At 42.1% G+C, this 16,504-nt stretch overlaps 1 protein-coding gene across 3 annotated transcripts in view; it reads right to left on the bottom strand.

Annotated features, from left to right (window-relative positions):
* The window catches only part of CRHR2 (corticotropin releasing hormone receptor 2), a 160,229-nt gene that overhangs the window by 58,706 nt on the left and 85,019 nt on the right, over positions 1-16,504 (bottom strand). For 2 of the 3 annotated variants that reach the window (XM_055710030.1, XM_005442308.3), the window contains one exon: positions 10,226-10,332. The exons of the other annotated variant lie outside the window; for it this stretch is intronic. In XM_055710030.1, coding sequence (XP_055566005.1) covers positions 10,226-10,332 — 107 coding nt within the window. The remainder of the gene's footprint in view (positions 1-10,225; positions 10,333-16,504) is intronic. 3 annotated transcript variants of the gene reach the window in all.

Below are 16,504 nucleotides of genomic sequence, written 5' to 3'. Positions count from 1 at the left end.
GTTTCTGACTTGGAGGGAGAAAAGATACTGCCACTGGAAGCACCTTGGTTCTGCAAGTGAAAGGGTTTTTTGGCTCCTTATGATTTCTTAATCAGAGTGATTTGTTTGCTGTTGAGTGATCTCCAGACAACCGCTTCTGACAAGGCAGGAGTTTTGTTGAGGGGATATGGAGGGGCTGTTGCACAGAAGTCCTGCTGCTGTGCCACTCCTGCTGCTGATTTGGGCAGGGGTGTCCTCATGGCAGGCAGGCAGGACCTTTTGCCAGGAGTCATTGTTCAGAATACAGCCGCTTGTCTCAAGGCTAATGATGTGAGGCTTTGGATAGAAGAGTGTAGAAAGCAACAGCGTATTTTCACAGGATATTGAGTTATGAAGTACCTTGCTATATATTCATTTATATATTTAAATATCTAATTATTTATTATAGGGCTTGGGGGTACTGGTGGATGAAAAGCTGGACATGAGCTGGCAATGTGCGCTTGCAGCCCAGAAAGCCAACCATATTCTCAGCTGCATCACAAGAAGTGTGGCCAGCAGGTTGAGGGAGGGGATTCTCCCCCTCTACGTCATTCTCGTTAGACCCCACCTGCAGTGCTGTGTCCAGCTCTGGAGCCCCCAGCATAAGAAAGAAGGACATGGACCTGTTGGAGTGAGTCCAGAGGAGTGCTAGAAGGTGATCAGCGGGCTGGAGCCCCTCTGTTGCGCAGGCAGGCTGGGAGAGCTGGGGCTGTTCAGCCTGGAGAAGACAAGGCTCAGGAAGATCTTATTGCAGCCTTTCAATACTTAAAGGGGGTTTAAAGATGGGGACAGACTTTTGAGCAGAACCATTGTGACAGGACAAGGGGTAACGGTTTTAAACTAAAGGAGAGTAGATTCAGACCAGATATAAGGAAGAAATATTTTACAATGAAGGTGGTGAGACACTGGCAGAGGTTGCCCAGAGAGGTGGTAGATGCCCCATCCCTGGAAACATTCAAGGCGAGGTTGGACGGGGCTCTGAGCAACCTGGTCTAGTTGAAGATGCTCCTGCTCATTGCTGGGGGGTTGGACTAGACAGCCTTTAAAGGTCCCTTCCAACCCAAACCATTCTCTGTTTGTCTGATTCTATATTTACAGGAATCTAGGGGCAATGGTACAGGAAAATATGTATTCCAGTGAGTTGAGAGTCTTGGAGTATGTCGCTGGTTGTGCTGGCCAAAACCAGGTAAGATGATCTGGGAGTTTATGCCTCCCACTCACTGCACACACAGAGACCCCCATAAAAGCATTAGCTCCAGCTCTGCAGCAGGGGGTTAGACACAAAGAAGCAATTAAGGTGACAGCAAGCATACCTCTCTTTGGCCTTCCTAATGAGTAAATCAAAAGCCAGGTGTATGGTGGGAAATTACACATAATGACCTCTTTATCTGATTTGAGAACAGACCATGTTTCAAGCCCAAATGTCATTCCCTGACAGCATCCTGAACTGCTTGGTGTACAGGGTGTCATAACTGGACTTCCACAGTTGGAACAACAGCAGCCAATGAAAAATAAATAAAAAGCAAAATTCCTCAGCTGTTGACTGCAGCTTGTGTCCGAGAGGGGCAGAAAGAGTTTCTGATTGTTTGTAAAGAAATGACACTCTGCTAATTATTTCCATCAGATGACCTTAACTGTATGGCTGAATACAGAAAGCAGAGAATCTGAAAAGCCATTCTTACAATTTGAGAAATGCTGAGATCTGAAAAGGCAGAAAAATCTTATCAACTGTTTCTGTACAGGTGGCCTCACTGAGTCAGAAATGGAGCTCTATAAAAGGGTTTCTAAAATAGCACTGGTAAAACTCAAAGTAGCCTTTCTGTCAATTTACATTTTTTATTCTCGCTCTATCCATACAGCAGTATTTTTCCCCTGGGATGTGCAGAGCTACTATCTTCTGATTCAAAGCATGAGACAAACAATTAACATTAACAATCATAATAATGTGCCAGCATGGTTGAAAGCTAGCTAAACTAGTTAAATCATCTGCATGGAAATAATTGCAAATGATAAGTTTATTAAAGAAGCTTGGGAACCTTCTATTAATTCATGTAGTATTCCATTAATAATGATGTTCAATTAGGACTGCTGTCCCAAAGCCTGTCTGAAAACAGTTGGCAGGAGAAATCTGAGCTCACTTTGCTGGAGCCCTTCCCATTCCATGACTGCTAAACAAGCAGGGAGGAGAATCATGGACAACACTTAAAAAAATATTTTTCCCCCTTTAGTCTTTTCCAGGACAGGCAAAGCCCACGGACAAGCCATAAATGGCATGGAGTGGGAAGAATACCTAACAGCAAGTTATTTCCCAGGCTCCGTGCCTATCATGGTTTACTTGCTCTTATCCATATGGAGGTGTCCCCTGAGGTCCTTATGTCTTCCCCTGTGTGCTCATGTTCAATCAGTGCATATATTCTGGTACTGCTCATGCTTACAGATGGGAAAAGCAGCTGGAGAGGTTGGCAGGGAAAATGAGCTTCTTGGGGGCAGTTGCCTGGGGGAATATAAATATTCCCACAGGAAATGCAAGGGGCAGTTGCACGGGAAGAACAAAAGTCTGGAAGAAAATAACAGTTTTATTACGAGGACAGGGGTGAAATGCTCAGGTGAAGATGAGAAGCAGCAGCTTCCATTAGTGTTTAGGATGTGTATAGACCCTAAAAATAAACCCATTGTAGAACCATCTGTGCTTCATTAAGCGTTTTCCAAAGCTTCTTTCTCCTGCCTTCAAGCCAATTTTTAAGCACAGTATGCAGGGCACTGCCTGCTTTAGACATAAAGGCTTAAAGCACTGATGTTCCTAGGGTTGGAAGGGTGCAGCCAACACAACACAGAAGAGGACCACAGGCAGGACAGCCCCAGAGCAGGACCACTGTGCTCACTGTCTGTGTTTCTGCCCAGCACTGTCCGGCTGTGTAGCATGGTGAACAGGGCTCAAAAACGGCCCTCTGCAAACTACCCATGAGCACACTAACAATTGATATATATTTGTATGTGGATGGATGACTATAGGACACTACATCAGCCTGTCCTAGTCAATGTACAAAGAGAAATATTGTCCTACAAGAGAACTTGTGGTTAAATACAGGCTAATTGAAACCCAGTCACTGGATACTCCAGTCTAAGAATGTGGCTCCTATCCCGGCTGTGCAATCAGGTCTTCCACGTGAGAAAATTTCTCAGTTACTTTCACAGGAATAACAAAGTCAGATACAGATGACTTCATTTAGTACAGCATGTGATCATGGTTTAGCTGGTTGAAAAAAGACTTGGAAATCTGCTCTAATTTGCTTTGCTAAATGGAGGTCAGATGTCAGTCATTTTTGAACCAAACAGGAACTGGGGCTATAAAGTATCTTTTAGCAGAAGCTACCTTGCAGCTCAGGTTTTAGTACTTTAGTACCCCATAACAAGCTAGCTTTAGAATAGCAGGGACACAGTACAGGCGCTACAGCCCTCTGGGGTTTATCTAAGACGTTGCCCTGTTGATGCAGGTTGCAGTTATCTGTCCAGAGTGTGGAACAGTGAATGTTTCCAGCGGAGTGACCATTGCAGCTGGACTGCACAAATCAAGAGGCAGGACTTCAGAAACCAGACACTGGGAGCTGGTAGTGGTTGATCTGGCTTACAGCTACTGCTCGGGAAATACAAGAGTGCACGTTTTGTCCTCATTCATAATCCCCTAGTGGGATTATAAAAAAAAAACAACCCAAACCAACCCCCCCCCCCAAAAAAAAAACCCCAATCCAACCCTGAAAGAAAATTAATTTAAATGACCAGCTGGGGAATTCACGGGTTATGTTTTTTTGCTCTTAATACAATTATACAATTAGCAATGTTTACTAAATTATCTAACTTTGCAGATACTGTGTAGATAAACTAAAGAGCAAAGTTTGAGGCACTGAAGGTGCTGTTCATGCTCTCCTTGGCCTCATTTCCACCAAACATGGTGTAAAATATTTCATTATTTTTGAGTATTTGGCCAGGAATTCAGGAAAGACCATATAGGATCATTCACAGCCTGCTTCTTCCAAATATTCATTCCTGTGCTTGGTCCAAATTTGTTAGCCTTATCATGCTCACTGTGCATGCAGAAATGTTTCCAGTTCAACCTGGGCATGTCCCCAAGGAAGCTGCCGTTTCCATAACACGCAGAGGCAGTCCACATGCTAGCAGGAGTGTACAAGCTCCATTTAGGGGTGACACAAATCAAGGATTTTCCATCTCTCTTGTGTTTTACTTGACAGAATAATGTGAAGCAGCAGTATTCATCTTTTCAATTAGACAGAAGAGAAGGTGGCTGGGTGCTGACCAACTACAGTGGAGTTAGCGAGGGATGTAGATTCCTTGGATGAAAACCATTTATAGTGCGTAACTCTAAACATTTAGGCTTGAAAACATCTTCTCTGATACTCCTTCCCAGAGATGACTCAAGACTCCTGAGCATGATTCATATCTAAAATGTAAAGCCCAAACTTTGCTTTCTTCTTTCCTCTGAAATCTTGGAAAAGTTGCAAGTCTTGCTCCACTGTTCCCAAAACCATTCTGTCATCAAAAGGAGAACAGAGCACAGACGTGTTTTCGCTAATCACTCAATATACATCTAATATGGCACAAAGCAAGTTAGCATCCATCTCCAAAAATACTATCTCATGGCTAAGATCTTGGCAATGACAGAAATATACCACTAGGAACATACTTCAAGCACAGGATATGAAGTGGCCTCCTGATCCTCCAAACCTCAGGTCAAGAAAGCAATTGAGCAGAAATCTTTCATATATTCCCGAAACTCTAGTTTAACTCCAGGTTAAGTTTTTCCTCTATTACATTGCTCCTGGACCCACTGCTCTGTGGGTTGGAAATCATCCTCTAATATCCATGTAGAAATCTATCTGTAGAGTATCTATACCCATCTCTTCTTGCACTGACATTGCCCTTGATTGTAAGAAGCTCTTCAGTTTCTAATGTTTATCCAACAGTCATGTATTTATAGGCAGCAATAATAACTCCTTGCCAGCCTTCATATTTCTAGGCTACAATATCACTATTTCAGACACACCTTCTGAAAACTTCCACATTTTAAGAATATAGCCTGTGGGCACACTCTTAATTGCTGATATTATTCCAGGACTTCATGAGGACTCTGCTTTCCTCTGTGGTTTTAGCACTAGGTAGGGTCTATACAAAGAGCCTAAAGAACAAGTCATAGATGTGAGATGGGTGAGTAAAGGCAGTGGGAAGCAAAGACACCAGCCTAAGGATAATCAGTAGGAGATGTGTTTCTGTCCTTTACCTGAGTTTGCAAGAGGAGACACTTCACACGGTTTCAGGCAGTACAGGCACTTCAAATGTTTTATATTCAGAGAATACCACCTCATTGCATGTGTGCTTATTTACAGAGCTACATCACTTTCCTTCCTGCCTTGCTTTGAGAACTTTACTATGAACTGTTACAGGGTGGGACAGAGTGCTGTCTCCAAACCTACAGCCATTGTCTCCACTGAACACATGCTCTGCAATTTTTTATGATTTACAATGAAGTTTAAAAAATGCCATGTGTCTGAATCATTATTTAAGGCTCTGCTGTTCTAAATGACAGATGGAATAGACTTAACTAGGCTAGGTGGAAAGACAGGAGAAGAAGGGGAAAATGGGGCACTGACATAAACTCATGAGTTCAGTTAGCTGGTGCCCTGTCCGGGAACTGGTTCTTTTCCCCTGACGACAGAAAGGCATGAATGGGAGGACTGTGCCTTACACGTGGAGTCTGCTTTTCTCTAGTCACGTTAGATACCACATGACTTTTAAGTGCAAACCACTACTAATTGCCCAGATCACCTAACTACTTGATATATCCTCAGTATCTAGGCTCTGATAGGTGTCAGGTCACTTTGCTCTATGAAACCTCTCTGTATGGATGCTCTATATTTCTTCTGACAAGTTTCTACAAATGGTTTAATCAAACTCTTCCATTATGACTAACAGAGACCTGCAGCAGCAGTCTCACCAACAGTGTGCCAGACTGCAGATGGACAGGCAGTTCAAAGGAGCTTGGAACAGGGGAGGATAAAGGAAAGTAGATCTTTCTTTCCTGAACCCTGCAAGATGGCTAAAGGAAAAAAAAAAAAAAAAGGAAAACAGAAGAAAAAAAAAAGTGACTATGTTGTTTCAAGAAAAAAATGTTTCAGTCTTCTGGGGGAAAAGAAACGTGAGATCTAGGTAATCTGGCTGTAATCAGGAGAATGAAAGGAGGCACTGCCTCAGGCCTATGAGAAAAAAACCCAGATGTTTTAAAGGGGAAATAGAAAGAGGTAAATTTGGAGGCAACAGGAAAGCGAAGTTTCCCTCAAAACCTTGATTTGCTTTCATTGCCACCACACTAAGTGACAGAAGATATTATGCCAATGCTTGTGGGTTTGGTTTTTTTAGAGCTGCCTTTACCGAGCGACCTGTGCAGAAGGACATGTCATTTTTAGTCTTCAGTCTATCTCCCTTTCAGCACCATCCTTTATTGGACTAAAACCTCAACAGGGACTTAGATGTTTCCCAGAAAAAATACCTGTCTTCCCATATTTCTTCTTTGGTCACTACTGCTCAAATAAAACATCTCCTGATTGAATCTAGTCAGGCCAATGCTGGCTGTTGCCAGCACATAAAAAGTCAGGAGTGTCACAAGGGACTCTTATTCCACATCAGAAGCTGATATAACAGCACACTAACAAGGAAAAAGCCAGGACAAAGCAATTTGAGTTTCTGCTTTATCAGCAACAGTAAAGGAAAAATATAATTCAAAAGAAAAAAAGAAGTGTTTTAATCCTTCTGCCTTTTTTCTTCTTTTCTTTCCCTTCAGGTTGAATGGTATTGCTGATAGCAGGATTCCTCCTATGGAAAATTTCTGCTTTACTAGTGTGAGAGTGTGATTATGTGGGATGATGAGAGGCATGTCAGCGGGAACTGCCTGTGTGCACCTGAGGGATGAATCAAACCTTCACTATTAATGAGAACATACAGACTGTGAGATTCACAGTAGTGCAGATATATTTAACAACGAATGCCCTGTGATGTGCCCTGAGCAAATCTCTCCAGATCCGGCACTGGAGATTAATACAGATCTACAGCACTTTTGTTTTATGTACAAATTCCTCATTTTTCCTTCTTAGCATAATTCTTTTTGTTAGTGTTAGTGTGCTTGTTTTGTTTTGCATTGTAAAGGCAGCACGACTGTCATACTTCTAAGACCATCTACATTCAGACCTTGAGGAACTATCCTTGACTTAGATCTTTAGGAGCTATCTCAAATAACTCATGGCTGTTCAGTCAGCATGACAACAAAAATCAAGCCCTCTCCCATAAGCTGGGCTTCGCTTTTTATTATTTAGGTGCTAAATGAAATGTTTACTGGCTTATTTGTCATTGCATACCCAAGACAGGATTGGTTGGTATGTGACAGAACTGGAGAAAACAAGGCTAGAATAGGTCTTCACAGTAAAAGGGAGTCCGTGGCTAAGTTCTCCTCCCTTTGCCATTGTATTGGGGTCTTCTGGCAGCACAAAGACAGATGGCAGATGATTTCACTGGTTGCTGCTACATCTGAGATTTCTGACCCTCAAAATGTCTTTTGGTTCCTTAGAGTTTAGGACAGTAGAACATTTTTACTGGTGTGGAGGGTGGGCTGTGAACAAAGGACACAGGGCTGCATAAGGAAACGAGGAAGACAGGAACTGGGGACAAGATGACATAGGACAGATTTGGATGAAAAGGTACTAGATCCGGTTCTTTCCCCTTCCCAATTCCACACAGCTGAGGACTAAGCTTCCCATCAATGCAGCAGGCTACCTGGGCTGGGGCAGCAATGGAAATGGTGAAGCTCATCTTCAAAAGCCGAACACCCATCTCACTAGTTGATCACCAAAGCAATACTCTTTGCCATGCCAACCAGATATTTAACCTGCTCTCAAAACCTCCAGTGTGAGACATCCCACAGACTTCCTAGGCTTTATGTTCCAACATAGCTGGTGTGCTCCAGTCTCTTCCTTCAGCTAAGACTGCCTTTGGGACTCCATCTGCACTGACAGAGTAAAGGAAAATTAAGCAGGTGAAGGGTGAGAGCATAAAAATATGGAGCAGTTGTAGAACTTGAGCCTTCATAGAGGTCTCCTCTATTCTCACCCTCAGTGGATACTCATGGAGTGAGGTATATGGGTGGAGTGGGGCAAGAATAAGGAACTGATAGATTTCTACTTTGGGCCAAGATGTGGGACTATCAGATCTAGCCTTCAGGGTCTTCTATTGTTTTTTTAAGGCAGGAATTATGTAAATTCTCTCCTTTCTCCCAATTAGTAGATGCTTTATTCCATCCAGACTAAAACATGAAAAAAAGCGCCAGATAATAGGACTCAATTATCAAAACTGATTTGTTCTTGGGACACTTTGAAGAGGTAAGTGTGAAAAAGATGTGCATAACCCAGAATTTGTATAGGGGAAATCTGTAATGCACCATGAATCTGGACTGCCTTCCTGGAGCATCTTTAGAATTTTGGAAAAGTGAAGTAACTCTACAGACACTGAGGTAGCTCATGCTGTTTAATGCTGGCTGGACACTAGATATTTTTTGCATGGTACAGTGGGAATTTGAAAAGATGCTATCTTAATTCACAGCATGTACAGGCAAGTACTTAACTGCTGCAGTCATTTTTAATGCTGAAGCTGACTGCAAAATTAAAATCTTAAAGTCAAAGTTTGGATACCAGGAGCACAATTTAAAAGAGATCAGCTAGGCCATCTCTGTGGATGAAGCTGGATACATTTATACCATATTATCTAATTATTTTTGCATTATTTACTTAAGGATTTATAAAAGATTCAGCGTCAAAGCAGGGAATATAGTTACAATGAATAATTTGCATTCTTTATTCCATGTAAATTATTTCAGGTCTCTAAGCACTAGGGAATTGGCATTATATGCACTGTAAAAATATTGAAATGGAAGTTTAAACTGATGCACCATAAATGTTCCCATTGAATGTTTTAAGCTTTTTTTCCTTCCCATTAGCATAGATTCTTCTGTTTATAGATGCTGGGACGAAAGAAGATTCCTGTCGTTAATAAGAAAGACCCTCTTAGGAATGCTCAAGAGGAAGACTTAGCATAAAACTTTGTAGGGATGGTCCACTCTAGGAAAGCAATAATTCTTTCACTCAGGGCACTGTTAATCATCACTTTGCAATCCCAGGAGGGGGTCCTCTACCTGTTTCTCCTCTCCTACTATTGTAAGATTTTTCTCAAGGATTATCATTGCACAGCACTTAGTGCAGTTCATTCTAAGTTCAGGTGGAACACTCCTAGGAAAGACAGCACAAATAGTACAGAAATACTACTCAGGTAATCCAACAAATAATACAGATATATCCAACCAGGCCACTCCTATTAAACTATATTCCTGGAACTCAGGCTGTTTACATACAATACATATGATGATTGATGCACATCCACCCATTACTTTCCACTAAGTTTCCTTCCCTGCTGTGCTTTCTCTTCTCCCTGTAGCCCGAATTCTTCTTCACAGACTTTCTTTCACTGACATATCCATTTGACCTGACAAACTCCCTTCTGTAGCACTGAACCAGGGAAGTGTTTCTATGCAGTTTCATTGATTTGCATTCATCATTTCATGGGCACTGGTGAAGGTAAAGCACCTCTAAAGATGCTTCTCTTGTTATCTAAGAAATCTTCCAAGCTCTTCAATGAAGAAAAATTGGCATTGACACAAAGCAAAATGGGAAAATTTCATTCTGTCTCCTTGGGTCCAGACCAGGGCATTACCTGTCAGGGAATGCAATATGCCTTATGTTATCATGCACTGCCTTACAAAAAGGGAAAACTTGCCCCCAGAACCTGCAACCTGAAACACTCAGATCCTGGTTTCCCTTAATGAAGCATTCTGTGCTCACTGAATTTTTTGCTGCATCAATAAATCACGTACAATCCTCTTCCTGAATACAAATAGGCTTTTGTTCCTATGGACAGAAGCCACCAGACAGCTCATCCAATGCATGAGTCAATGAAACCACATACATGCTTGAGAGTGTAAAAGCCATGACCATTTTTCAAGACTGTACACAACCTGGACAGTGTTATTAGAGGGCTTGAGTAAACGGTAAGTGTCACACCCCCAACCAAGTTAGAAGCATGCAAACAGATTACTCACCTCAAGCACAAGAAAAGCATAAAGGCAACTATAAGGGCCCCTACTGATATACAGTGCCCCAGGTAGTTTATGATGAGAGCAATCTTGTAATGGAGCGCATACTTCCTCTGGAGGTAAAGAGATAACATGATTAAATCAGCATGACTCTCTAAGCACTGACATTAAAGAACAGTTAATCAGTTTAGGAAACAGTAATTACTTTTCTTGACTTAAAATGATGCAGTAGCCCCAGGGCTGATGCTTATGTATAAACCAAACATGCTGCCCAAGCACAGAAGTTTTCACTTCACTTGGGATTTGTCCACAGTTTCTTACAAATTTTAGCAAAAAAGTTATTTTTCCCCTCCCCCTTTTTCCCTGCAATTTCCTTGGGATTTCTTATTTCCATTATTATGCTATTTTAAAACTTTGTCATTTTATGGTGAGAAAGCTATCAAATCCACATCATTTCACAGTTTCAAAAGTTATAAAACATTACTTATTAGGAAACTGCATGGTCTTAATGAACCAGGTTATTCTACTTTCCTACTCAAATGGTTTGGCTTTCATACAAAAATGAACCAGCTGTCAGTCAGAATAATAAGCCCTTTCCAGACAGGTAGATTTTTCTCTGAGGTACATTCCTTACAAGCTACGATCCTTATCTTTCAAATTGAGGGCAGAACCAGTGCAGATTGGAAGACCTGGAATCGGGTGGTGTTCTTTCAGTTTTGAGAGTGTGACAAACCAGAGATCCTATTGTTTTTAGCAGCAATCCAAGTATGTGGTGAAACTTAATGTATTCATATCTATTTCCTAGGATGCTGGGGAGATTATGGTAGGTTCTTGATCCTATAAACAAAAAATTAAGTGCAAAAGTGCTCCCACATAAATCAGTGAATTTAGTGATGTGACCGAAATTTGACCTTGAAGTAACTGAAACATTCTTTATTGGTGGGCTGCTGCTGGCTTCAGAGAAAAGAGAAGCATCTCCTCATTTTGCCTGATGGATAGGAAGAATCTATTCATAATTACTATTATAGAATACTATTCAGATAAATACTCAGGCTGGTTAAAAATCAACAGATGTTTGTTTCTTAAAGAATACTCACCCACCCCACCCACCCTGAAAAAAAGATATTTATTTATTTGTTTTGGCATTTGTTTCTTTTCAGGTTAAGCAGATCTTTCCCCACTTTGGGATGTTGTCCTCCTTCAGAAGAACAAGACCTTTGAAAACTGACCACCTAAATTTCCTCCTTTGTGATAAAAATATAAAAGTAAAATCCTACAAATGCCATCAGTTTTCTAAATTTGGTTGAACTTCCTTTCTTTTATTTTTTTCTAACAATTTCCCTTAACATTGTATTCCAGTCAAAGGAATTTGTCAGTGAATGAATGTTTGGATGGAGCTATAATCAGCAGCTGTAGTCAATCTGTTCCATTGTTCTGTGGAGATAGCATCTTCCAGCACTTTGCCAGAAAGCAAGCAAGCCCTCTTGGAATCAGTTTTGTGATGAAACCTGCCTATATCTTCAGCACACGGAGTAATGTGCTGTTTCTGGAAAGAACTCAACCATGTAAGGTATTTTTAAGTCTATTATAAAATCCCCTGAAATAAACTTCCCCATGTGCAAGCCCATTTTCTGAACAGCCTTGAGGAGAGAAAAAAAAAACCCAACAAACAAACCTACAAAATCTGAATTCCACAGTGAAGTTTATTTACTGTTGTCACAAAGACACCTAAAGGGGAAGAAAACACACCTGACCTGATGTACCTACCTGAAATGCATTGTACTGTTCAGCTAGTGCACTGGCAAACTGCCTTGCTTATTTATGTTCCCTGCTTAATTCACAGAATCACAGAATATCTCAAATTGGAAGGGACCTATAAGGACCATCAAGTCCAAGTCCCTACGTCTCACAGGACAGCCTAAAGCTAAACCATATGACTATGAACGTCATCCAGAATTGCTCATGTAATGGTAGAAATCTGGAAGATGACAGTGCTTCTCCTAGGCCAAGGATCTTGCTTTTTTAATCTGGCCCTTCAGCTCCCTCCTTTGGATCCTAATCACTGTTCCAACTTCACTCAAGATTTAAGAAGGCATGGTTCAAAACATGAGAAAATTCAGAGGGAAAAAATATAATTAAGCTCCTCTTTGACACACTGATGCTGAAGAAAAAACAGTCACAACTTCTATTTTTCCTGTTGCTGACACTAGCAAGGTTTCCTGAAGGCAAATTCATATATCATAGAAACAAGAACTGCCTCGTTGCCTATGAAAAAATAAGCTGACAGGGTGGCAAGATCACTTTCCACCAGCCTACATGCAATCTGCATCCCTGGTAGAATTGGAGACAACACCTTCGGGGCTGAAAAACACGTGCCCAGAATCAGTCATGTGTTGGCCAAAGCTCAGTTCATGTAAAATGCTTGCATAACCCTTTTTTGTCTCACCCTCTTGAAGACATACATTTAAAATGGTAACAACCTTCCACTGTTATTCAATATTACTCTGCTTCCAGGATGATGTTTCACTTTGCTAAAATGCAGATTTAAATCCTATTTAGGCTTAGGAGAAGGATCATTATATTACAAAGGAGACAGAAAAGAAGATGGTCTGGACACTATTAGCCTTGCTTTCCAGACCACAGCAGGTCACATCACCTCTTGCATGCCGTACCTTATGCATGACAATCATGTTACATCAGACAGTGCAGAGTTGTCTTCCAACAAGCTTCTACCAGGGAAGCTGAGGAAGCACAGCTTATGTCTTTACCTGCACCAGCTTTACAAATCTAAGGCACACTGGGATCCCTGCAACCAGATGTCAGGCTAATCACAGAGTCATTCTCTCCCGAGGACTTTTTCCTTTCCTTTAGCTAGGACATGACTGCTAACCTGTCCAAACCAAACCAGCTAATGATTTGAACTAATAACTACCTAATGACAGCTCTCTTAGCTCTCCAGATGACAAGGATCTTTCTCCCTCTAACAGAACTTCTAACAGGACCTACAGTGCTCACAGCTCAGATCGCCCTGTGGGGCTCTACACTCCATTCCCAGTTCAGCCACTCTAGATTTCTCCCTGTTGCCAGGATGACCTCATCACCAGTACAGTTGAAAGACACCATATCTCCTCTCCAAAGACTTTCAGAAGCAACTGGGAAGTATCTTTGTCATCCAAGATGCCTCTGAGTTCACTGCGTCACCGGGGACAGCTGGGAGCTGGGTAGCTGTGGCTAACGTGGCTGTGCTTCTAAGCAGGATACACTAACTTAAGCCCAGCATGGTGCTAACTCAGCTACACAGCTTGAAGCCACCTCAAAACATTAGCAGAACCAAATGTATATCCAGCTGCCATAGGCCACATAGAGAAGACCAATGTTCCTAATTTATAGCTCTTCTTGGAGGTTGAGATTTATTTTTTTTTTTGCTGCCTGAGACTCTCATTCGTTTTGTAACAGCACAGATTTGTGACAGGTGCAGCAAAGGTCCCTTTGACACAGGAGCTTGTAGGCTGAGTAGAAGCTTCCCATTGGTTGCACGTTATGCCATCAAACAGCCAGTTGGATCAAAATTATTTCTGTACCCGATTCCTGTGCCTGGAGAAGGAGCTAACCAGTTGCTCAGAGGATGGGACGCAGTCTGACGTTAGGACACCTACATCTGGGTTTCTACCTAACATCTGAACCAGAATCTGAAGCAAGGGCTCCAACCAGTTACACAGAGGCAACTAGTGCCCCTTGAGATCCACTCGGGAGACTCTGTGCTTCCTAGTTGGTCCTGGTGACTGGCTTCCCGTTGCTGTGCTAAAGGACACAGGTATTGCAGAAGGCCTGTGTCACACCTGCCAGATGCACAGACATACACTGGGACATTTTAAACTACACTGTGTAACTACATGCAGGCAACTAGATCCCAGCCAAAGCAGGAATCTAGGAGAAAAGTAGTCCCAGAGCAGTTTTACCAACTACAGCCACAGGTCTTGACCACAAGTAAAGCAATGATAGTCCAGTGAATGTGTGTTACAGGAGTTTATGCCCTCTAAGGCTGACCCACATCTGAAAAACCCTAAAATTTCCCTTGCGACGTTACTGACACTCTTATAAAGCATGTAGCACTGGGGTTGATCTTGAAAAGTCTTGTTCCTGTCCCATGCATCAATCACCGCATTTGAAGTCAAACCATGTAATTCTTTAGCACTCTGGCTGTGAGTGGCCAAGCTGGAAAGTAGTGTTGTTTTCTGTATTAACAATAAACACAAGACACAGGGCATACCTCCTGGCTGATGCTTAGCATCTGCTAGGATCAGTCATTAAATAACAATAGACCCACATGTATGCTTGCATCTTACCTTTAATCAAAATGGAGGATTAGGGAAATCCATGAGGATTATTCTTTTTTTCTTTTCTTTTTTTTTTTTTTTTTTGAGATCATGAAGCAACCCAAGTATTCATCTGTAACACTGAGCATTATTAGAGATTTCAAAAATATTCTCAAATATTAATATTTGCAAAGCTTGTCACAAATCTTTAAAGATCTAATAAATGAGTTTTTAAGCTTCTGCAAACAAGGGTGGGGGAACATCTGCACTTTCATCTGTTTAAGGAACATGCTATTTAAGAGGTTTTAAGCTATCGCCATAGCTGCAAAGTTTTTAGAAGCAAAAACAGAGTAAAGGAAATAATCCTGTCCTCTAGTCACAACACTTCTCCAGCCTCTTCAAATAAAACTCCTCTGTATTTGCTTGTGCAGAGACAGCAACTGTTCAAGTCATGCAGACAAACACGTAGTGGCATTAAAATGCAGCAGCATTTTCCTGAGCTGGTACAGCAAACTGCTACTATCAGCCCCAGTTTCCCATGCCAGCTAAATCACACCAAAGATTTTGAGTCTTCACCTGGTTCTGTTCCCCATTCTCTAAACCAGCACTGGCTTCTATACACCCTATCTTTTGCTCATTTTTAAGAGGGTGGCTTCACAGAAGTGCAAATCCCTTTCAGTCGGAGCTGGTCTGCTCCCAAGGTCTGCTGTTCCCTCAGCCGCAGCCACACTTTCACCCCCTTTGCTTGCGCTGGCCCCAGCGCTCCTCCAACAGTGCAACAAGATAGTTTAGGGAACTGATTCATCCGAAAAATGACCCAGCAAAAATTTAGTTTTTCATTTTAAGTGGGAAAGAAACGTAAGGAGGGGCTGCACCGGGGTGGTCCCAACTTAGGTCAGCTTAAATCGCCATGGGAGCCTCTCCACTATGCTAGACCACAACAAACATGTATCAGACCCTCTGGATGGCAGTCATGTTATGGTGCACCTGTTTCTTACTTTCTAGAAGCCTCTAAAAAATGTAGGGGGGTGTGTGTGTGTGTGGTGGGGGAAGGTGGGCTAGTGCTCTAGCCAGTGAGTAAGAGCAGGCCTTCCTCAGCAGCTGGTGTGTAGTTATCTGTTCTCTGATTCACTTGTCAAAGCCCACATTCAGCAGCTACATGGATCTCACAGGATGGATGCTGGGCCACAGCCAAAGCACATCATGACTATTTTGGGTACAGCACTAGTCCAGACAGTTTCCGAGTACTAAATCTGGATGAGCTCTGCAAGCAGCCTTCAGCAGGTGAGAGCTTGTCTTCCTCCTCTCTCTTTGCAACTGGCATGGCACAACTCCAGTGACAGAATGAGTGGAATGAACCCCAAAACTTAAACAGGCCTGAGCTGCTGGGCTCCACCTTGGTTCTTAGAGGGGAAAGTCCCCCCAGCAGAGAGACAGCACAAAGTCTGTGTGTGCTTGTGTCCCACCATAGCGCTCAGAACAGGAGGAAGAGAAAGAGAACATGGCATGAAAGGCTTAAGGGTTTAAACCGTGTGAGGGTGAATGTCTACAATTGCCTCCAAGGAAAGTTTGACAAGAAAAGGACTTTGCATAACGACTTGCAGCCTTTCTGAAGGAGCTTAACCCTCTATGCTAATTTAATTATGTAAACTCCTCTATAATGCAAGACTGGCTCAATCTTTTAAAGACAGCTGGGACCTGACTCTGCTTTTATGTATTTTTCTGTTGCTGCCCTCTAACATATTTACTGAAGGTGAAATGACATTGGGATCTGGAAAAGCCAGTTGTTGATGAGAACGCAGAACTGATAGGTACAGGGTAGAATCAGCTGGTGAAAGCTTATTTTTCAGTGCCAAAGAAGCTTTTGGTCTTATTGTTATTATTACTAACATTTAATGTAGCATCTGTAGGCTCTGAACAAAGCTAGGAAGGATCTGCATAAGCATACATCATCAGCAACGGAGTGCAA

The sequence above is a fragment of the Falco cherrug genome, chromosome 4 (assembly GCF_023634085.1).
Source record: "Falco cherrug isolate bFalChe1 chromosome 4, bFalChe1.pri, whole genome shotgun sequence".
Classification (NCBI taxonomy): domain Eukaryota; kingdom Metazoa; phylum Chordata; class Aves; order Falconiformes; family Falconidae; genus Falco; species Falco cherrug.
Note: the sequence above shows the minus strand (reverse complement) of the source record. Positions and strands in the feature narration are given on the sequence as shown.